This window comes from Cetorhinus maximus, chromosome 20, assembly GCF_964194155.1.
Source record: "Cetorhinus maximus chromosome 20, sCetMax3.hap1.1, whole genome shotgun sequence".
In the NCBI taxonomy this organism is placed as follows: Eukaryota; Metazoa; Chordata; class Chondrichthyes; order Lamniformes; family Cetorhinidae; genus Cetorhinus; species Cetorhinus maximus.
In genome coordinates, this window is record NC_135898.1 from 53,761,285 (window position 1) to 53,785,750 (window position 24,466).

Consider the following 24,466-nt stretch of genomic DNA (forward strand, 5'->3'; position numbering starts at 1 on the left):
TGACCTTCCTTCCATCATAAGGTCAGAAGTTGGGATGTTGCTGATGATTGCACAATGTTCAGCACCATTCAAAACTCCTCAGATACTGAAGCAGTCTATGTCCAAATGCAGCAAGACCTGGACAATATCCAGTCTTGGGATGACAAGCGCCAAGTAACATTCACACCTCACAAGTGTCAGGCAATGACCATCTCTGACAAGAGAGAATCCAACCATCGCCCCTTAATGTTCGATGGCATTACCATCACCGAACCCCACCAATATCAACATCCTGGGAGTTACAATTGACCAGAAACTGAACTGGACTAGCCATATAAACATTGTGGCTACAAGAGCAGGTCAGGGGCTAGGAATCGTGCGATGAGTAACTCACCTCCTGACTCCCCAAAGCCTGTCCACTATCTACAATGTACAAGTCAGGAGTGTGATGGAATACTCCCCACTTGCCTGGATGAGTGCAGCTCCCACAAAACTCAAGAAGCTTGACACCATCCAGGATAAAGCAGCCCACTTGATTGGCACCACATCCACAAACATTCACACCCTCCACCACAGGGTGTAGCAGCAGTGTGTACCTTCTACAAGATGCGCTGCAGGAATTCACCAAGGCTCCTTAGACAGCACCTTCAAACCCACAACCACTACTATCTCAAAGGACAAGGGTAGCAGATAGATCAAAACACCACCACCTGGAAGTTCTCCTCCAAATCACTCACCATCATGACTTAGAAATATATCACAGTTCCTTCACTGTCGCTGGGTCAAAATCCTGGAACTCCCTTCTAACAGCACTGTGGGTGTACCTACACCACACGGACTGTAGCGGTTCAAAAGGCAGCTCGCTACCACCTTCTCAAGGGGCACTAGGGATGGGCAATAAATGCTGGCCCAGCCAGCGAAGCCCACATCCCACGAATGAATAAAAAAAACCCTACTGCTATTCCCTTATTCCTAACTCTCGCTACTCTGATCTGCTTAAAGGTATTCAGCCAAAGAAATACTTTGAACTAAATCTACCTCCATGATACATTAACTTACAGTCTTGATGAGCTGCATGATAGGCACTTGGAAGTCGCTTTGTATGTTCCTGGCATTTGCAGCTTTGAACTGTTGCTTCTCTGTTGTTAGGGAAAGGCATCACAAAACAGAAGGCATTAGGCACGGTTGGGAGAATGTCTATCATTGAAAGCTTTCAATTCCCTTTGAAGAGATCATAATAGAAAGTCAAAGTGAAGGGGGAGGTTCCCTCTAAACTTGCATCTAATATCGCCATTCTCACATTATTTCTTCTCATTCTACTTGTTTGCCAACTCACTCACTAGCTTGATCACTGACTCCCAAGCAAACATTCAATCATAATACCAAATGGCACAAGAGGAGTCATTTTCAATTTCATCGTTTGGGAGGTATCCTGGCAGTGGAACTAGATGAAAACTGCGCAGCTTCTGCAACTGGCGGGTAATCCACTCCATCAGGTGACCAACCAGGGACGAAGTTGAATATGAACCGAACCCACCCCACAACCCCAGTATATTCTCGAGTAAACAGTTTTGGAAAGGATATCAAACAGGCAGGATTGTAATTTATGTTTCTCTTCTGTCATTATAGATGTCAAACTTGCAGCAGTCCCAAATACCTGTGCCAAAGAAGAAGGCAGTACCTGATGCCATTCATTCTTCATGGTATCAACACCAACATAAGTACCTCTTTGGCAGTGAGTTTCAGGAGGGAACAGTGGTTGAAACACTGAGCATGAGTGAGAAAGAGCAAGTGAAGTATCAGTGGATAATCTTTTAGCTGGAAAGCCAGTTTATAGCCTTTCTCAGCTGTAGAGCCTTGAGATTAGGATCTCAGAGCATCTGCTACTGAGTGCCAATGTGCTATGCAGTCATTGGAGACTATGGCAAGCACCCTACAGAGAATGTGAGGGTCTTGACTAGTTCCATCAATACAGTCATGCGTGAAGACACTACAGTGTACTTCAGACCATTTGGCAACTCCAGGGCCATTTCAGCAGGGCATCCAGCCCAGTTGTAGTACTTTTCATCAATCAATGCTTAGCTGCTGCTTTAGAGGTTCCAGTCCAGCATGCCTGATTTCAACATCCATCAGAATAGCAATGAGTATCATAGTGCAAAATTTCACCACCTTGATTGCTGCCAGTGGTTTGTTCCATTATAGATCACTGACTTGCTGAGAGAATGGCCAGAAGTCAGAGCACAGGAGGCATGAATGAGACTACGGTCTTTGAGACTGATGGTATATTTTACTACTCCAGCCCCTCACCTCCTCAACCCCTGAGCAGAACCTATCAGCCTCCAAATAGGCTATCAGTCACTTACTCCTGCCAATATTAGAGCATCTGAAGTGAGCCCAAGGTGAGGAAGTGGAACATGGAAAGTATGGACAGCATTAGCACCAGGATGCAGCAAACCATATTGAGCTCACATGCATTGTAAGAATATAAACTGAATTTAATTTATAACCACTTGGACATGAGAATTTCTCACTGTTGCTGTCTTCTTTCATTATGCATTAAAACTTGAGATATGGTTGTTAGAGTGCTTTTAGTGTGATTTCCATTATTAAGGTAAGACTGGCATGCCAAAGGGTTATTGTACCCTGAAACTTCCAACCAGATGCATTAGTACATCTTGAGGTAGAATGAACATTGATACTATAGGATCTTCATGTTGCGCTGCACTCACCCTGAGGTCAGACCTGCTACAGGGCCTACCAGCAGCAGAAGGGGAGCAGCCTGCAGCAGCGTGACAGGCCTTGGAGATCAATAGCCAGAAGCTCCTGAATGCACCTGAAGATCCTGGGGGAGTTCAAAGTTGAAGTCCTCCTGCACTGGGATGCCTAATCACCTGGAACATAAAAGGAGAAATGGGAAGACAAGGAATGCACTTGCCTGGCCTACGTCTGCTGCAGGGATAAATCAAACTTCTCCCCCATTGCCTCAGGAAATACCATGGCAATGGAGATGAGAGCCTTGGGCAAGAGGCAGGAAAGTTAGGCTGTGACAGGACAGCACAACAGCTCTAACCTCCACTTCTCTGCTGAACTGCACAATATTACGACTGGATAGAAAATAACCAAAGCCTCATTTTTGGAGCTGCAGGTGAGTTCCTATCCATGCTCCTCCTCACCTGCCAAGGGGCTGCTCTGGGAACGTCACGATCTTGCTGAATTTAATGCAGGACCTCATTATAATTGTTTTCTTCCATTTTCTGCCCAGCAGCCAGGCGACTGGCCGTCTGCCGGGTGGAAAACCAGTGACAGGAGTCCACAGCTGAGATGCTGAGCATGGCATGAGGTCAGCTGTGATCGTGGGACAGGTTGCAGATCGGGGGCTGGAGACGTGGCAGGGGTGGCGGGCAGTGGGTGTGCAGTGGGAGAAAGGAGCTGTGTTCGACAGAAGGGAGGCTAATGGCTTCCTGTGGGCTGGAGAAGGGTTGGGTGAGGGGGAGAGGGGGGGTCACACTCCTGCTTCTCCAGGCCCGCGAAGAGTGCTATTAAAAGCTACCAGCTTCGATCTTCCTTTCTCTGCTGAGTTTCCTGAGCCTTGTGGAACCCAGCACATAACCGTTAACTGTAAATTTTTCTCCCAGTTGTACTGTGAGAACCTGATTTAATATATTAATGAAGTGCTGCTTATCAAAACTTGTTGGTGTAAAACCAGCAATGGATTGTTATGTGGAAAGTTCGGGATATGGTTCCCTGCTTTTTGGGTTTAGCCATGGACCTCATCCCCTATCCTACTGTCACGGGGGAGTTAACATTGAAGCTAGGAAATGGGAATGACAAACAGGAAGCCTCAAGACTTTCTAAGTATAATAAAGGACATAGCCTTTCTTTATAATCCTGGCATTATATTTCTGTATTCTGGTCACTGGCTTGGCTCTATCCCAGACCACAGCATGATTACTTTCCACACCGTGTCCAACTTGATTAGATTCAGCCTTCCTAGAGTTAGCTCAGTAAATTCAATAGTTTGTGAACCACCTCAACCGTTGAAATAATCTTTTATTTTTTTCATTTTCATACTTGTTTTGTTGCATTTCTAAAACTCTTCTCCACTTTAAAAAACACTCTTCTCTCTCTTTGCATTTAATAATTGCTTTCCTTTTTCTTCTGTATAAGCTCATTTCAAGGTGAACTTGCTTAGGAATTATCAACTACCTGATTGGGTTGGAAGTTTGGGCCTTGGAGCACCAAGATAGGATTATGGTGCTTTCTCACCTCTGCCATCCATCTCAAACTACAAAGATTTTCTTTGTGAATTTGCCCTAGAGAAATCTCGGGAATCCTTGCAGTAAATTTTACGATTGATATCTTTGCTTGTTTTCCCAGGCCTGGATCATGGCGATATTCCCAATGGAATAGATTTTAGGAAGATCACCCCTGCACCTCAGAAGAGCTTGCCTGAGCTTCCACCCACAAAAGCTGTAAGTTTTTAAATTATATTCTTGTGATTTTCCCTCTCTTTCTGGAACTTGCTCGGGTAGCATGTTGCTAATTAACCGTCCGATTATTGCCTAATCTGTTACATGTACCTTGTCAAAGTGTAACATCTGCAGGGTCCTGAAGAGCTGTAATGGGAGGAAAGGTGCTTTGCAGCACCGTTTCAGGAACTGCCTTAGACATGCTCAACTATCATGTGTCCAAAGTAACAGGATGACAGAGGTGTTCAGCATTTATCCCAAGAAGGCCTGCTGATGGATCTTCAATCCGATGCTGCAGCAATGGTTGGTTACCTCGTGTTACAATGGCTCATTTTATTTTGTTTTTCAAAGCCACAAGCTCATTTTCCACAGCAGTTTGCTGCTACAGCTGCACTGACCACAAACCTTTCCCAGCTGTTGATGAGCTGCCCATCATGCTAATGTTGGGAGAATAAAGGTTTTGAATATATTACATCAGAAGACAAATATTTAATGATATATTGGTAAACATTTCTAAAACAAGCTAAATGGGGGCGATGCAGGAGACTGATTTGACAGCTGTCCTGATGTTGGTGCTTTATTTTTGCAGTTGTATTAAATATCTTACTGAAAGAGCAGAGAGTGAAATAAACCCTCAGCTACTTTTCAGTGAGAGCAAAAACCATCAAAACTGATGTGAACAAAGAATTTATTTAGTCTTTCATTGGAATAGATGGAATTACTTATATATGTTGGAGCATGTTATAAATGACACGTTTCCTTGAACAGGAGTAATATGAAAAGCAAAACAGGAACGCCTTCTTGAGGTGCAGCTAAAGAAATTTACTTGCGCTTACTGATAGATTTTTCTCTTCAAGTTAAATTTTTAAGAACTCAAACAGAATAAGTTAGATTGTTCTGGTAATTAGTCCCTTACACACTGCCCTGCTGTAAGAATGAGGGTTCAATTCAGATGTTTGACTTGACCCAAAATAATGCCATTCACTTACTTTGATAAAATGCTTGGTGAAAACATAATCGGAAGTGCTGAATTGTGTGTGGTGAATATATGTCACATTGTAGGCTTGAGAAAAAAACTGTTGGACTGAGTCTTACATCATCAGGATTGGTTTGAACACTCAAGCTGTGTAATGACCAGTTTTGTTTGGGCAATCTATTTACTGAATAGATGAGCTGCTAAATTCTTTATGGTATTGGTTTGGAAAGGTTTCGGAATCTGTATTAACACCCACGCTTAATTCTTCATCATTCCTGGGTTTATGACTGTATCTCCACTACTGGAATACGTATCCTAAGAGGTCTACTCAGTAACTCTTTCCAGCCCAGTGCTGTTAGCATCCACTATTTAAACTATTCAAAGACTGACAGTAGATGAATAAAAGAAAAAGAATGGCAACTGATTTTCAAAAAAATGTTCCTAATGATAATACTCCCTTGTTATTAATCGGCCAAAGCTGAGAGCACAACTGGGTGATTGTGCTTTCTTGTGATCAGTGCTTGGAAGTTTCTTTAAAAGTTACTCAGTACATAAATGCGCAGCACTTTTGTTTAATTCTCCTCAATTGAACTTATTCACAAAAAACTGTTCTTTGAACTGTAACCTACAGGAAATGAATCCCACCAAGGAACAAGTACCCCATTCATTTGGAAAGGAGTTCATTAGTTGGGGTGGGAAAAGAGCTCCAGTAAAGGATTAGACACTGGAGATCACTGCCAGCAGGAAATCAGGTGGCAGGAGCTGGTAAATACTTCCCTATTGTGCAGTTATGCCAGGGAGCAGGCATAATTGCAAAAGAAAATCTGTCCAACAGGCATCAGTGTGAGTGAGTCTTTTTCAGTCTAAGTTAAATTAAATTAGTGCGGTCAGATCCAGGCCATCTTTAATTATTTCAGATGATAGTTACCTCAACTGGTGATTTCACAACCATATGTGCATACTTTACTTTTAAGGGATGAGATCAGATGTAGGCTATCATGCATCATCAGCTCCTTAAAAGTACAAGTATACAATCTTGTGATTAAATCCCTGATTGAAATAGCTATCACCTCGCTGGTCTGTACAAGTATTTGTGTTTTTTGTTTTAACTTGTTTTGTTCTGAGAAGTGATCCCTAAAGATCCACAATGGGTATGGCCTCCTGTACAGTACCATCTCCTTCCCTCTTCTTGAAGCTACTCCTGTTCTCTCCTGATTCCAGCGCTGCTCCCACTTGTCCTCCAGCCCTAAAGCAGAGCTACCAGACCAACCAATATGGAATGAAACTGCTTGTTAAGCAAACAAAAAACCCAGCACAAAATTGTTTGTAGAATTCAGAATAGAGCTACAGAATATAGAAAAGAGCCAGCAAAGAAAAAAGGCCCAGAAGTTAACTGGCATTCTAAGAAGGCAAAGCAGCAACTAACCTGTATGGAGTGGATTGGCATTTAAATAGTGCTGCTGCATGGACTTTGCTGCTGATTAGAGCCATAATTTGCTAGGTGCATCAGTCACCAGACCAACTTCATGAGCAAATCTTACAATAAGCTTAGGGCTTTTATATAAATATTATGATGAAGCATTTAAATCATTCTGTTAACACCAAAATTCCAGAATAAACCATTAGGCAGCACATCACTCAAAAATGTAATAGGCCAGATTTTGCTGAAAATATAAGTGTCTGAATGGTGTTTGCCATTACAAATGTGCAAATTGGCCGACAAAGAAGACATGATTGACAAATGACTGACCAATTTGCACCACTCCACTTTTAAGCAGCTTTCCCATTTCACTGCCTATGGTTTTAATGAATTTTTTAACAATGTGATTTAAGACAGCCAATCAATTTTCCTACTCAGAAAGTGAATAATTAAATGTGTGGCATGTCATTCCTGTAGGTAGTCAATTGCGTTCAGAGATTTTAGAAGTGTCAAATCTTTAAGTTTTTTTCCTTACTTTTCCTTTGTCTTTTTTCTGTCTCTTACTCCAATCTTTCTTTCCCCCATCTTCAGTTAACTTTCTGTCATTGATTTCATCCACTTTATTACTAGCTCTTTCTTAGTCCTTCCTCTGTTTATTTCTCAACCCTTTAACCTCATTGTTTAAGGAGTTACAATGTTTGTCCCATTTTTCACCAAGGCCCCAGATACCCTGCCGCCCTCACTGTGCCATTAGCAGCAACTTTGTGGACAAAAAATGTTAATACCTAAATATACACGCCAAGCCTAAGTAATGTGGTACATTATGAGATGCCCCATTCCAGCAAAACCTGGCCTGCTATAAGTTACTTTTGATACGCATTTTGCCCAGGTGAGGTAAGAACTGAACTGATGTAGCTCACCCTATGTGAATTATCACTCTTGCCAGGATTGCCATTATCAGGAAGTCTAGGGGTGGGAGTTTCCAGCCCCACCCGCTACCGCCAGGATTGTCTGGTCCCGCCAAAAGCCCATGGACTTTTCCCTGGGTTGCCGAATCTCCCGCAGTGGGCCCAGCCACGACGGGGCCGGAAAATCCCTGCCAAGGTCTTTTGTTGCCCTAGTTTCCTGGGCATTGGCCCGCTTTCGGCAGAATGAGAAAGTAAATGAGTCGAAAAGTAATACTCCTCAGTGTTCAGAAAAGGCCAGAGTTCGTATGGACCCCACTGTGTAGACAGCAGCTAATGCAATTTGCCCATGATATGCAGTGGATGGAAAAACCACTTCGTAACTGCCCCTCCTAATCGTTAGCAGTTGCTACCAAAATCTCAGCGTTAATCACACACACATAAGGTGCAAGCAGCTAATTGAAACTTTTTAAAGGACCTAACATTGGTTGAAATCAGAGTACAGGGTAAATACTTATTGAACTGCCTGAAATAATTGGCATGCTTAATCTGTTATAAGTGGTGCCTTTGTAATTGACTCCTATAATAATAGCAAATAGATAAGGCCATTTGCCCAATATAGGTGGCTGCCTGTGGCATGAGGATAGTGTGAATGGTGGGGACTATAATCAGTTTAATCAGTTCTAGCGAGGAGGAAAATTCATATCCCTATCAATCTGACCCTGAATATTTTAGAAAGTGCACAAACTCGAGGATAAAAATAGAAATTCTTGTCGTTGTGCCATTTTGTGCTATTTCTATTATTTGGAGAGTCTGGCATTTTAATGACACAACTGCATGTGAACCTATACACTTGGTAGAAAGATCTGCCCCTTACTGAATTGCTAGTATTGAATTTGCCATGCTTTAAATATTACACTTCAAAGCATATAAGCAAAACCTGAAAAAATAAATAAAAGTATACTCATATTGGCCACTTTGGTTGAAAATGCTGGGAACACATAAGGCCATAACAGTGCAGGTCACATATCACATTGTACAGGCCATATCAGGAACTGGAGGAGTTTCAGCTGTATCAAGCAAAACACTGGCGAAGACTGTGGGAAAATGAGCAGCAGTAGTTATCATCTGGAACCAGAGCCTGAATTCCCTGGTATTCATGCACATTAAATAGCGAAGCAGTATCTTACAACGTCAAATGTGTCTTAACCATTTGAGTGCCAGTTTGATAACAATTATCAGGACACCTTAACAATGGAATTTTAAAAATTTGACTTATTCAGAAGATAAATTTATGATGAAGAGGGACAAATACAAATGACAGAAAATAGATCATCCTACCTCCTGTTGTTGATGATTCTCTTCGTGCAATTAACAATATTCAACACCTTTTTTTAAACATTTTCTTAACCGTAAGTTTGTTCAATGGTGAAAAAGAAATGGCCATCGTTATTTATCAAATCTCTCATGTCAAGGATAAAAAAATCTCTCCATTAGCTATTAGCAGTTCCCAAAGAGATCATGGATATGTGGATGCAAATAATTGTGCAACTCAACTGGCAGCTGGGTTTTGCTGGTTAAACAGATAACAAAAAATAAAAATCCTCCACCCTCTTTCTAACTGATTAGCTATTTCTATTACTGACTTAATGACTGCACCCCAGACAAACCAAGAACCATCAAAAATACTCACCATTGTCTCGTTGAGAGATGAAAGGGGGCCTGAAATGTTAACTTTGTTTCTCTCCCCACAAATGATGCCTGACCTGCTAAGTATTCCCAGTACTTTCTGGTTTTATTTCGGATTTCCAGCGTACGCAGTATTTTGCTTTTGTATTAAGGTTAAGGGGAGATTTAATACAGGTGCTCAAAATCATGAAGCTTTTGGTAAAATAAATGAAGAGCAACTTCTTTCCACTATATCCTCAGTGTTGGCGACCTGAGGTTACAGATTTAAGGTCATTGGCAAAAGAGCCAGAGAAAAGAGAGCCTTGCGTTTATATAGCGCCTTTCATGACCTCGGGAAGCCCCAAAGCACTTTGCTGTCAAATAAGTATTTTTGAAGTGTTCTCACTGTTGTAATGTAGGAAACACAGCAGTAAATTTGCATACAGCAAGCTCCCACAAACAGCAATGTGACAATGGCCAGATAATCTGCTTTTTTCTGATGTTGATTGTGGGATAAATATTGGCCAGGGCTGGGGCTAACTCTCCCGCTCTTCTTCAAAGTAGTGCCATGAGAGTTTTACATCCACCTGAGAGAGCAGACAGGGCAGAGTTTAATGTCTCACTTGAAAGACAGCGCCTGAAACAGTGCAGCACCCCCTCAGTATTGCATTGGAGTGTCAGTCTGGAGTTTTATGTCAGTCACTGGAGTGGGATTTGAATCTACAACCTTCTGACTTGGATGGAAGAGTACTATCACTGCACCATGGCTCAGAGGTTAGATGAGGAGAATTTTTTTATGGATTGTTATTGTGATCTGGAATGCACAGCCTCAAAGAGTAGAAGAATCATATTCAATAATAACTTTCAAAAGGTAATTGGATAAATACTTAAAGGGGAGAAAATTGCAGGGTTTTTGGGAAAGAGTGGGGGAGTGGGATTAATTGGCAAGTTCTTTCAAAGCGCTGGCAAAGGCACAATGGGCCGAATGCCCTCAGTCTCTGCTGTAAGATTCTGAGGGCAGGACTTTGTCAAGATTGTAGGGACCACGATGTTGGGCCCAATTCCTGGTCAGAAACCTGGAAGTGGCTGTGGCGGGAGATTGGTCAATGTCTTACTGGATGTGCTTAGTAAGAAGCCCCCTCCAGGAGCCCTATCCAGTTAAGAACAACAAGAGAACCAAGGAACCAGCAGGCTCAATAGGAAGGCCTGCAGCAATATCCAGCTCGCAAGCCCACCAGGAGAGCTGGATGCTGCCAATTCAGGTAGGAGAACGCAAGGGCACTTCAAAATAGAAATGCCCTCTGATGAGTTTTAAAAGTTTAAAATATAAGTGTGGCGACAACTGCCAGGCCATAAGCATGGAGGGGGAGCCCCTGAACAGGATGGCCTGCAGTCACAGCTGTGGCCCTCTTAAATCCGCGGCTCCTGGCGGACTAGGATTTAAAGGAGAACTTGTTGGCATCTCCAGGCAACAGCCGGGCTTTGGCCTCTGCAGGTGGGGGGGTGCGGGGAAGTGCTTCCTGCCAGCAGGAGGATATCTGTGGTGTCACCAAATTGGCCACAAGTGGGGTCTTAATTGAGCCAAATTAGCTATCCACTGCTGCTGGACTGGTACTGGTGCCAGTTAAACCCTATCTGTGGGAAGATCACTGAGAGGCAGAATTGCATTGGGGAGCCGCCCCAACATTTGCTCTCAGGCCAGCGCCCAAACCCATCTCTGTGGGACCTGGAAAATTCTGCACTATGAATCAATGAACTCCAAGGAAATGGACCATGACACCTGTATACTACAGGCCAAAATAATATTTTGCAAACAATAAAATATGATTGTAGACAATCTTCATACAGGTTAGCAACATGACTTCGTAATAGCACTAGTGAAATTTATCACTTTAATTTGGTGGTGAGCTATTACATTTTATACAAAGCGAGACATAGGTAAGGTTTGATTTCGCTAGCTGCTAGAATCTCCAAATCTTGCCATCCTTGAGCAGGACTTACAGTCCATTGCCAGGTACTATTACCTGCCTCAGGTGATACTGATTTATAATGACATTATGGCATCACCCACATCACTGGATGGATCCCAGGATTACAGTGCTGTCTGTTTTGCTCCCCTCCCTTCTCACCAAGCCCCATGTAACAGTCTCCAAGTGAAAATAACATTTTCCAATTAATGCTTACACATGAGACTTTTTTGCATTAAGCCAACAAAATAACCTAAACAGTTTGCATTCAGTATTTCTTTTTCAGGTGGTAAAGGATCTCTGAGACAAATGGTTTCGTAATCTGATATAAAAAGAAAAGGCTTGCATAGAGGACTTAACATCTATTCAACCTTTACCAGCCAGTGCGCAGGGATAAAACAAAATATTGGTACATGAATCAGAACACATAAATTCTTTATTGTGATAGTTCCGCTTGAATATGCAGTAATCCAGCATTTTAGACCCTGCGTAAGCCTGTGAAAGGGATCTGTTTTGCGGTTGGGTGTTTTGCTGGGCAGTGTGCCATTTACAGTAACATTAACAGCTTTCAGGGCTAAATTCCACTGCAATGGAAGTTTGTAATTCAATGTATCTTATCTCTGGCAGCAGAATCTACAGTTAAATTTTGTGATTGCTTTCTTTTTGATATATCAAAACCACAGTTTGCACTTGACTTTTAAATTGGGGTCATCACCAAATATGTTTCAAATTACTTAAATTCTTATTCAAATCATGGTAGTTGTAGGGGATTCTATTATTAGGGGAATTGATAGTATCCTTTGTAAGCAGGATCGAGAGTCCCGCATGGTATGTTGCCTGCCCGGTGCCAGGCTGAGGGACATCTCTGACCTGCTTGAAAGGATATTGGAGAGGGAGGGGGAGGATCCAGTTGTTGTGGTCCACGTCGGGACAAATAACATAGGTAAGACTAGGAAAGAGGACCTGTTTGGGGATTATCAGGAACTAGGAACTAAATTAAAGAACAGGTCCTCAAGGGTTATAATCTCTGGATTACTACCCGAGCCACGTGCAAATTGGCATAGGGACGCGAGAATAAGGGAAGTAAACACGTGGCTAAAGGAGTGGTGCGGGAAAGAGGGGTTCCATTTCGTGGGGCACTGGCATCAGTATTGGAACAGGAGGGATCTGTACCATTGGGACTGTCTCCACCTGAACCGATCTGGGACCAATGTTCTAGCGAAAAGGGTAAATAGGGTGGTCAACAGGACTTTAAACTAGAAAGTTGGGGGGGGGGAGGGAAGGGTAAAACTCCAAGAAGTATGACTAATGGGAAACAAAGCAGCAGGTTAGCGTGTTGGGGGGGTGGATTCAACTTCATGGAAAATTATGAAAAAGCTGAAAAAAAAGGAGAGCCCAGGAGAGGCTATTAAAGTCTCCAGAACACAAAATAGGACAGAGTGTTTGGAAAGGGCTAGGAATCTAACTTCAAGCACATCAGATAAAGGGACGACAATGAGAAAGGGGACAGGAAATACAGGACTGAAGGTGTTGTATCTGAATGCAAGCAGTATACGAAATAAGGTAAATGAGCTTGTGGTGCAGATTGAAATTGGCAGGTATGATGTGGTGGGCATCACGGAGACATGGCTGCAAGGGGATCAGGACTGGGAGCTAAATATCCAAGGATATACATCCTATTAAAAAGATAGGCAGGTTGGCAGAGGGGGTGGGGTTGCTTTGTTAGTAAGAAATTAAATTAAATCGATAGCAAGAAACGATGTAGGGTCAGATGGTGTAGATTCTGTGTGGTAGAGTTGAGGAACCACAAAGGTAAAAAAACCATAATGGGAATTATGTACAGGCCTCCGAACAGTAGTCAGGATGTGGGACACAAGATACACCAAGAGATAGAAAAGGTGTGTAAGAAAGGCATGGTTACAGTGATCATGGGGGATTTCAATATGCAGGTAGACTGAGAAAATCAGGTTGGTAGTGGATCCCAAGAAAAGGAATTTGTGGAATGTCTACGAGATGGCTTTTTGGAGCAGCTTGTGGTGGAGCCCACTAGGGAACAGGCAATTCTAGATTTAGTGATGTGTAATGAGGCAAATTTGATAAAGGATCTTAAGGTGAAGGAACCCTTAGGAGGAATTGACCATAATATGATAGAATTTACCCTGCAATTTGAGAGGAAAATGCTGGAATCAGATGTAACGGTATTACAGCTGAATAAAGGCAACTACAGAGGCATGAGGGAGGAGCTGGCCAGAATTGACTGGGAGATGAGCCTAGCAGGAAAGACAGTGGAACAGCAATGGCAGGAGTTTCTGGGAGTAATTTGGGAGACACAGCAAAAATTCATCCGTAGGAAGAAGAAGCATACTAAAGGGAGGACAAGGCAACCATGGCTGACAAGGTAAGTCAAGGACAGCATAAAAGCTAAAGAGAAAGCATACAATGTGGCGAAGAGCAGTGGGAAGCCAGGGGATTGGGAAGCCTACAAAGACCAACAGAGGACAACTAAAAAAGAAATAAGGAGGGAGAAGATTAAATATGAGGGTAAACTAGCCAGTAATATAAAAGAAGATTGCAAGAGGTTTTTTAGATATATAAAGGGTAAGAGAGAGGCAAAAGTGGACATTGGGCCGCTGGAAAATGATGCTGGAGAAGTAGTAGTGGGGAACAAAGAAATGGTGGAGGAACTGAATAGGTACTTTGCGTCAGTCTTCACGGTGGAAGACACGAGTAACATCCCCAAAGTTCAAGAGAGTCGGGGGGCAGAGGTGAGTATGGTGGCCATTACCAAGGAGAAGGTGCTAGGAAAACTGAAAGGTCTGAAGGTGGATAAATCACCTGGACCAGATGGATTACACCCCAGAGTTCTGAAGGAGATAGCTGAAGAGATAGTGGAGGCGTTAGTGGTGATCTTTCAGGAATCACTTGAGTCAGGGAGAGTCCCAGGGGACTGGAAAATCGCTAATGTAACCCCCCTGTTTAAGAAGGGAGTGAGGCAAAAGACGAGAAATTACAGGCCGATTAGCCTGACCTCGGTCGTTGGTAAGATTTTAGAGTCCATTATTAAGGATGAGATTTCAGAATACTTGGAAGTACATGGTAAAATAGGGCAACGTCAGCATGGTTTCATCAAGGGGAGGTCATACCTGACAAATCTGTTAGAATTCTTTGAGGAGGTAACAAGCAGGTTAGACGAAGGAGAGCCAATGGATGTTATCTACTTGGACTTCCAGAAGGCCTTTGACAAGGTGCCACACAGGAGACTGCTCAGTAAGATAAGAGCCCATGGTGTTAGAGGGAAGATGCTAGCATGGATAGAAGATTGGCTGTCTGGCAGGAGGCAGAGAATGGGGATAAGGGGGTCCTTCTCAGGATGGCGGCCAGTGACTAGTGGAGTTCCGCAGCAGTCAGTGTTGGGACCACAACTTCTCACTTTATACATTAATGATCTAGATGAAGGAACTGAGGGCATTCTGGCTAAGTTTGCAGATGATACAAAGATAGGTGGAGGGACAGGTAGTATTGAGGAGGTGGGGAGGCTGCAGAAGGATTTAGGAGAATGAGCAAAGAAGTGGCAGATGGAATACAACGTGGGGAAGTGTGAGGTCATGCACTTTGGTAGGAAGAATAGAGGCATTAACTATTTTCTAAATGGGGAGAGAATTCAGAAATCTGGAGTGCAAAGGGACTTGGGAGTCCTAGTCCAGGATTCTCTTGAGGTTAACTTGCAGGTTGAGTCGGTAGTTAGGAAGGCAAATGCAATGTTGGCATTTATTTTGAGAGGACTAGAATATAAAAGCTGAGGCTTTATAAGGCTCTGGTCAGACCACATTTAGAATATTGTGAGCAATTTTGGGCCCTGTATCTCAGGAAGGGTGTTCTGGCCCTGGATAGGGTCCAGAGGAGGTTCACGAGAATGATCCCAGGAATGAAAGGCTTAACATATGAAGAACGTTTGAGGACTCTGGGTCTATACTCGATGGAGTTTAGAAGGATAAGGGGGGATCTTATTGAAACTTACAGAATACTGAAAAGCCTGGATAGAGTGGATGTGGGGAAGATGTTTCCATTAGTAGGAGAGACTAGAACCCGCGGGCACAGCCTCAGAGTAAAGGGAAGACTTTTTAGAACAGAGATGAGGAGACACTTATTTAGCCAGAGAGTGGTGAATCAATGGAATTCATTGCCACAGAAGGCTGTGGAGGCCAGGTCATTGAGTGTATTTAAGACCAAGATAGATAGGTTCTTGATTGGTAAGGGGATCAAAGGTTACGGGGAGAAGGCGGGAGAATGAGATTGAGAAACTTATCAGCCATGATTGAATGGCGGGGCAGACTCGATGGGCCAAATGGCCTAATTTCTGCTCCTATGTCTTATGGTCTAAATACCACAAATATTTTATTCACATAGATGCAAGCCTTTGATGTTTCAAAGTTTAATCGTAAAGTTTGATCATGGCACAGATTTTGCAGTTTGCAATAATGCTAAAACTGTCAGTGCTCTCCATCATTACTCTGCGAAACTGACAGCAACTTCTGGCATTTGCGCATGAGCAGTTAAATGTGGAAATCCAGAAGTTGCCATCAGTGATTTCCTGCTCCTCTACAGGGTGCACTGTTGAAGTCCTGGCAGATGGAACTTAATTAGAAATTGCTGATTCAATGTGAACTTCTATTTTTATGTATTAGTTTCACTGTAAAAACCCCAGAAAATGTTACACCTCGTTGAATGAGCTGTAACTGATTTTACTGCCATACTGGGTCATAATTACTCATGAACAACCTCTCAGGCTCTGAAAAACTTATATTTGTGGAATGTTAAATGTCTCCATTCCATGCTACAAATTCCATAGATTTTTAAAATAATGTTTTTAAAGTTTGCTTGCAATATTTCAGCTTCTACCTTAACCCCATGTTTATGCTCCAACCTTTGTTTTGCTTTCTGTAAAATTATAAGTGAGTGATACACTCTACTGTTTCTGCCTAATTTTCTCTCTGTGAGAACTCTTCAATGTGATTGGTTGCTTAAACTGCTTGGTGACACCACTGTGGCTGGATGTCAGATATTTGTCAGAATGAAATTTATGTCGGGGAAGGTGAAATCAACACCTCAAAGATTGCTAGATCCTTGTGGGCAGCTCCTCTTGACGGTGGGTGGAGATTAGGAATTGCAAGAGTTAGAAAATGCTGGTGGTAGTAGTTTATAGACCCCTTAACAGTAATTATACTGTTGGACAGGGCATTAAACAATAAATTATTGGAGTGTGTAACAAAGACAATGTAATAATTGTGGAGGACTTTAATCTTCATACAGACTGGTTCCCAATCAAATTGGCAAGGGTGGCCTCAAAGATGAGTTTGTACAATGTTTTTATGACTGTTTCCTGGGGCAAAAGGTTGTGGAACCAATTCAGGATGAAGCTATTTTAGATCTAGTATTATGTAATGAGGCAGCGTTTATTAATAACCTCATAGTAAAAGATCTGCTGATCGTAATACAATTGAATTACATGTTAAGTTTGAAATCAACATACACCAATCACAAACAAGAATCTTACATTTAAACAAAGCCAATTAAATAGGTTTGAGAGAAGAACTGGCTAAGGTTGAATGGGTAAACAGACTAAAAGATATGGCCGTAAATGAACTGTGGGAAACATTCAAAGGAACAACTAAAGACAGAACTTAATCCCCCCACCCACCCCCCTCCCCCACCCCTGAGTTCTCCAACACAATATCCCAGCTCCCAACAGTGTTTAAAGGTCCCCTAAACCTTACCCCTCACGTGCATCACCGCACCACCCCCCCCCCCCACCCATTGCCCCATGCTAGCCACCTTGGGGCCCTGCATGTATCGTCCATAGCCAATCACCCAGTTTTCACTGTACAGTCCTCAGATTCCATGTAATATCAATGGAAAATATTTTCCATCCCTTGCATGAATAAATAAACTCACCATCTAATAGAAGTCTCCTTGTCATTGGTTTTGAGAGAAAATGCATGCCATGTGAAAATAAACCTTGTAATATTTGTGATCCTTTTGGTTTCTGGTTTGTTGACACAAACTATGTCAAAGGGACATAATACAAATTCATGAAACTGTCATTCATTCTCAAATGAATGGAATACCTATTGTGCTGAAACCCATTAGCACTTGAAATTCAGCCAAGCATTAATAATGGCCATAGCTGTCCAGACAATAAGCTGCTCTCTGGGGAGGAAAGAACCAAAGGTGCTCATTTCATTTTCACAGCAGAGTGCCTGTCAATCAATGTAAGCGATCAGGTGGTTAGATTTTTTTTCAAGTAGAGGTTTTTTCCAGCCAAAACCATTTTTAAAAAAAATCAGCCAGAATCATTTAAATCACAGCAAAAAAGATGAAAGCACAGGCTGACAGGATATTTTGTAACATGTTTAACTGCATTATGGTGCTTTCTCCATTGGAAAAGCACTAATGGATGTGAACAAAAACACAACATTGGTCAATGTAAGGGTCAACTTTGCTGGTCAGATCCCTGTGATGAATCACTGCATTAAAACACATTTACATTATAATATAGCACCTATGAAGGTGAAAACACTTTACACATATCTTTCAGAATATCACATACTCCTTAGCAGGTTTTCCATTTGATTCACAAACTCTCAAACCTAGCATGTTTTTAATGGGCTTCCAAAACCCTACACTACCAGATGGAAATGGTGTGTGGGAGGAAATCTGATTTTCACCCACATTCAAAATGAGGAACCCAATTTCAGTGAAGTGGATGTGCATTTTGCAAACTAGGCATTCTTGACTTGCAAAAGGGTCAGAACAAAATGGCGTGTGGCTGGAAATACAGAGGAAAATCAGATATCCTCCAGGAAAACTAAGTGTGACCATCCACACACAGAAATGCACCTCTGTACCCTGATGAGAATTTGGCTCTTGATCTCTATATTTCAGGAAGTACATACTTACAGTGGAGGCAGTACAGCCAATGGGCGGAATCGTCCCAGATTTGCACTAAGTGAGGTAGCAGGCAGATAAAACGACATTTTACCCCTGGCCTTGATGGCAGGTTTCCTTGCCATATTATCCCAAACCTGCCGCATTACTTATATATTCCTGGGAACACCCTGTTTCCATGGCGGCAGGCTCTCATTTGCCTGGCACGCCATCACCTTGCCGCTTTATCATGCTGGGCGCCATATTTAACCTCTAGCTGTGCACACACATCTCAGTGCTTCCAGCCCACAACTACTGCAGGAAAGATGTACATGAAAGGCAAAAAGACTGCAGCCCCCAGGTTTAATGATGCTGTCAAGAAGATATAATAGTTTTCATGTTACTTTGAACTTATTGTCAAGTAGAGTAATAGTGGGGTCTGTGTCTATGTATGCGTGTTTATCTGTGTGTGGGACTTAATTGAATTAAAGACAGCTGGTCTGAAACCTTTGATATAAGAAGAGAAGCTAGGTTTGAAATGCTAAATAGGTAGATATAGGTGAAGTTTTAGAATGTGAGGTGTAAAGGGAACATCTGTATTTTTAAATAAACCAGAGTAGCTTGAATTCAAAAGAGGGGGTGAAATGTTTCACCTAGCCAGGAGAAGTTAAGAAACAGTGCTTATTTTTCCCAAGGATTACTGGTAAAATTGGTATTATGATAGATTTTTATTATTAGAGAGATAAAGTCCAAAGACATAGTGAAACAATGGGAATTTGCATTCAAAGGGGAAAGTTTGTATAAAGGAGAGAAGGCTGCCTGCAAGGGAAGGCATTTTTAAGATCTAACACAAGTGTGAAAAGCCTCATGTTGCTGTCTACAAGGAACTGAAGCTGAGGAAAAACTCATTTTGAATTCAACTGTCCAGGGTGTGTGCTTTGCCTGGGTCTCTTTGATCTGTGTGTTTTATTGCTGCCTTAACAGAGGTTTAACTGGGAGTTAGATTAATGAGGGGATTTAGAAGTTATTACAGCAGCAATTTGTAGACATATGTATGGGCTTACAATCTTTTCTTTTATTAATAAACGTTTAATTTAGTTTTGTAAAAACCTCTAAGCCTCAGTGGCCTTTTAACTGAGTTCAAAGCCTGCATCTCAACATAAATACAAATTGTAAATAGTTGTGGCAGCTGCTTCAAGTTTCCCTCCGAGATTTGAGCAACGTGGCATTTACCATCCACCTGCTGTAACGGACGCGTCACTGGAATGCCATTTGGATGCTATGGAGGCCCACTGTGATGTCCTCTACCCCCACTCTGGCCGCAGGACAGGCAGCAGCATCACCAATCCAGCATGGCAGGCGGTGGCAGCGGTGGTCAGTGCCAATGCTGCACGGAAGAAGTTGGCCATCCAATTGCCTGCAAAGGCAGGATCTTCTCTGCTGGGGAGTGGGTGCAGGCTTGAGTCGGGTGAGCTGATTGTGGAAAAAATTTGGAGGCAACTACAAGCTGTTTAAAAGGCTTGCCTTGGTGCTGTGGGGCTTTGTCCAACTTAAAATAAGAATACAAAGGCCCTCCAGCCCTCACCCCTCACCTCTCACCTCCACATACTCCCCATACCCCATACATGCCACCTCATGCCCCCCACCCACCCTCTATGGCCCCTCATGCTCCCTGCACCAAGCTATGTCTGTTCACCCACTCCCGATGGCCCCTCATGCCCCAATGCCAACAAGCTATGGCCTCCCTCCCAGCCCCCATGGCTCCTCATGCCCCCAGTGCCAAGCTCTTTCCTTCCAACAAACCCTCCATGACCCCTCATACCCTCCAATGCCAAGCTATGGCACTTCCATGCCCATTTATCCACTATACACCGTATAGAATCAATAAACCCTGTAGTGGCAGTAGAATATATTTAAAAAAGCTTTAGAATAAGTAATTCATTCATAACTTTCTATTATGTTAAAAAAGTCATTTCACATAGAAAGCACTAAAAGTGTCAATTATCCAGACCCTTTAAAGTATCAGTAACAAAATCTACACCTGCTTGAAAGCACTTAACCTTGTGTAAATAAACATTGTGAAATTGACAGCAGAGAGCCTGAGCATTCAGTTAAGCAGTTATTTTCCCTGTGGCTCAGGTGTTTAATCAGATTAATGAATTTCTGGGCTCTCAACCAAGCCTCATTCTATATAATTGTCTGAGAGCCCAGACTTCCATTCGAATACTTAAACAACTAAGCCCAAGGGAAAGTACTGCTTGAATGATAGCTCTGGCTCTCTCAGCTCTGCTGTTAATTTCACATTGTTTATTTATACAAGATAAAGGGGTTTCAAGTGCTTGCAGTTTTGGCTATTGATACTTTAAAGGATCTGGATGATTGACACTTTTATTAACCTGTAGTAAAAAAGAGTCTTCTTTTAAGAAAGTGTCAAGTTATCAATGAATGACTGTTATTTAAAGCTTCTTTTAAACGCATCCTGCAATCACAATAGGATTCATGGTTTCTGTCCAGTGTATAGAGGATGAATGGGTGTGCAAGTGCCATAACTGGCATGGTAGAGCATGAGGAGCCATAGGAGATGAGTGGGAGGCATCCTCGGTATGGGGGGATTGAGGGACCATATGGGTTGGGAGGGGGCATGAGATGTCATTGGATGGGGCATGGGGACTGTGTGGGGGCTGTGAGGGGTCAGGGCAGGAAGGTCTTTCTGTTTTTATTAAACTGGGATGAAGTCCCACAGCACCAAACAGGGCTTCTTAAGAAGCCCACATGTGCAACCGGCAGCCCCTGTGGCTGTGTCCAAACTTTTTCCTGGGTCGGCTGGCTCGACTCCAACTGCCCCCCCCCCCAACAATTAATATCCCGTTTTTGTAGACACTCTCTCCTGAGGCTGGTGGGCCAAACCAGGAACTTTCTTGACTCCCACTCCCCACCTCAAGGATGAAAACCCAGCCCTTAGTTCTTGTTCCTAGCCATTGCAGCATTTTTGTGGAGTTATGTTTCCTTTCAGCTGTGTGGCATATTCCCAGACTTTTCAATATTTATACTTGACTCTTTTGGCTGTTTTTACAGGGATTTTCCACATTCTAAAGTGCTGTCAAAGATTGTGGTTTATCCATATCTATATCCTCAATTGCCAGCAGATGAACTCTTTATCCCTTGAATTTGCACAGAACAGACATCATAATATGGGCTTTCTTTTATTACTAGTTTTTTCCCTTTTAAGCATTCAAAGGCAAGACATTGCCCCAAAAGGCAAATGAACTGACAATTCAAATGTTTTCTCTGAGGAGCTAGCTATTCCATTTGTTCATTGCTTTAATCTTTCCCTATAATTCTGTCCATTGGTATGGAAATCAGCAAAGATCATGCCTATCCACAAATAGATCCAGTCTGAATCTGATAACTGCAACCCCATGCCCGAGCTTGTGCTAAAGTCCTTGAGAAACCATTGTGAATAAGAAGCTATGGAACCATCTCAATTAAAGTGACCTCCAATTCAGCTATTGGTTTTTACTGTAGACAAACCAGTCAGGTTGTAACTCTGTCAGCGTCATGGTTCAAGAATTACCTTGATACTCAGATTAAAATTAGAATAATTACCCGTGACATTTTAGACAAGGTGTAAGATATCCTGACATTACTACACAGCTGGACTTTTGATCCATTCAGTTGGCCACCTGACTTCTCCAACTCTCTTGCACCAATCCTCGGAGCCTTTTTGGAAAACAAAGTTTGAAGCTGATGTTAGAGTAGTCTCTAGCGAGTGGGATTCCCAGTTTATTTTTTATTAAATACATACAAAAACAACTGGTAACACAGTCCTGTAACAGGAATCTTTAGGAAGAATAAGTAAAGAAAAGGGATACACTTCCTAGGGGAGGATGCAGCAAATATCAAGAAATCAATTGAGTCAGGATACATTCCTGTAAAAGAACTTGACCAATATTCTCCACTTAGATTATTCAGGCAGGTTCCTTTACGATGTGCCCTTCCACCCCACTTGATTTTCTTATCTTTGTTTCCCCCAGGTGGTCCGTAGTGATGAGGTACAGATCCAAGGGAATCTCCCTTAAAAGCACATCAGTCCTCATACGAACCCAGTGAACCATTGGGATAAGATACAGCAAAAAATCTTACACTAGTTAAAACAAATTCAGACTACATCACATTTGAATAGAGTTGCTATTTTTGCAGTGGAAACAAAACACATGTTTAAAAATAGAATGCCACAGCCAACAGGGGAAAAAACGATGCAACAATTCTGTAAGACTGACCATAATTTGAAATAAGTAGCCAGTCTCTCTTGTACGATATTTGTTGCACTTATCGATGTATTATGGTGCATTCTCCACATATGTTCTTAATGTTCATTTAAGTGTTCAATAGCTGTTGTGGGCAGGAGGGAGGTCAGTTCAAACAGCACTGTTTTACTCTTACCACCTGTCCGTAAACGGAGGGGGTTTGGAATTAGTTTGTCTTAAAGAATAAACGTGGCATATTTTTTCCCAACCCCTTGATTTTTGTATCATCCAATTTTACTAATAATCCACAGCAAACTCGAGTTAGGATTAACCCAAGTTAGTTTATTTCACACATTTGAAATCCACGAAAGGAATGTCTGCCACGTCCCACTCCACATTCACAGTAACGGGGGGTAGAGAAAAGGATGTTTACAGTACAAGGATCGCAGAAAACTGAATATTGGTTTGCGTGAGTTTCAGAGTCTCAAAGTCAGAGTCCAATGACGAATTCTGTCACATAGACATTCAGAGTTCAGCTGGCTGGAGACCAGTGTTGTAAGATTCACTTTTCAGGTGGCATTGATGTCGCAGGGTGAAGTAGGCCCGCAGAGATTGAGTCGGCCCTGTCAGAGGTGGTACAAAATCTTCCAGCAGAGTCAGGTTAGATGGGCCAGTTGTCCTGCCTGGACAGAGTCAGCTTTTTTGTGGCTTGCCAGTTGGATGGTAAAACAGCAAACTGGGTGTGCAGCTCAGAAAGGTAATATTACACTGTTCCAAAGGCTGAAACCTTGGATCATGTGATCTTCCTTCTCCACAATGACTTCAAAAAGAGATAGTTATCCAATGGCTGGAATTGGCTTTGTTTTCAGGACTGATAATGTCTCAGTCTTTATGGGTTGAAAGGGGAACCCAACATAATTTTTACAAAATAGTATACAGAGTAAAAGATCATTGCAGCATCGATAGAAAGGTTTAATGATCAGTCTGACCTTTTAAATGCTAACCCGAGGCACCTATCTTTCCCAAAATGAATTCACAAATACTTGCCAAAAAAAAGTGAATTCTCTTTGTTTAATCACTTACTAATTAGGCCTTGTTAAATGTAACAAACAAAGAACTGAACTTGCACAGTGCTCTTGGCTGCATAATCACATTGAAGAGTGAATGTTTCACTTCAGATCAGGCCCTGAGTTAGTGGCTGTTGTAATAGCCACGGCTCAGTTTTCTGCCTGACGAAACGAATGGGTGAGAAACAAAATAGGGGGCTGGAAAGGGCAATGGAAAATTCTGACCAGTGAATTAAAAAAAAAATCAGAATGCCATCACAGCAAGGCTAGAAGTAAATAATAGTCATAGTGCAGGACCATACATGGGGAAAATTCAAATGAACACTGTAAATTAAATTTAATTCTTATGGAGAAAAAAGGGAGAGCACAGGCAGGTAAAGAGGAAGGAGGAGCACCCAAAGGATTTTTATTCACTTTATACGTGCCCATATTCAATGCAACAACAACAGCAACAATTTGTATTTGTATGGCATCTTTGACTTAGTAAAACATCCCAAGACACTTCACAGGAGTATTATTAAATAAAATTTGACACCAAGCCACATAAGAAGATATTAGTGCAAATGACCAAAAGCTTTGCCAAAGTAGTGGGTTTTCAGGATTGTCTTAAAGGAGGAAGGAGACGTAGATAAGTGGAGAGCTTTAGGGAGGGAATTACAGAGCTCAGGGCCTTGACAGCTGAAGGGACAGCCACCAATAATGGAACAGAAGAACTGAGGATACAAAAGAGGCCAGAAGAGGAATGCAGATTTTTTTTTCTTTCATGGGATGTGATGGCAAGGCCAGCATTTGTAGCACATCCCTAATTGCCTTTGAATTGAGTGGCTTGCTAGGCCATTTCAGA

At 42.3% G+C, this 24,466-nt stretch overlaps 1 protein-coding gene across 5 annotated transcripts in view; it reads left to right on the top strand.

Annotated features, from left to right (window-relative positions):
* The window catches only part of afap1l2 (actin filament associated protein 1-like 2), a 257,647-nt gene that overhangs the window by 179,197 nt on the left and 53,984 nt on the right, over positions 1–24,466 (top strand). For 4 of the 5 annotated variants that reach the window (XM_078564680.1, XM_078564682.1, XM_078564684.1 and 1 more), the window contains one exon: positions 4,357–4,451. In XM_078564680.1, the coding sequence (XP_078420806.1) occupies positions 4,357–4,451 (95 nt within the window). Of the gene's footprint in view, positions 1–4,356; positions 4,452–4,706; positions 4,752–24,466 lie in introns of those variants that run through there. The other variant, XM_078564685.1, reaches the window with a different exon arrangement.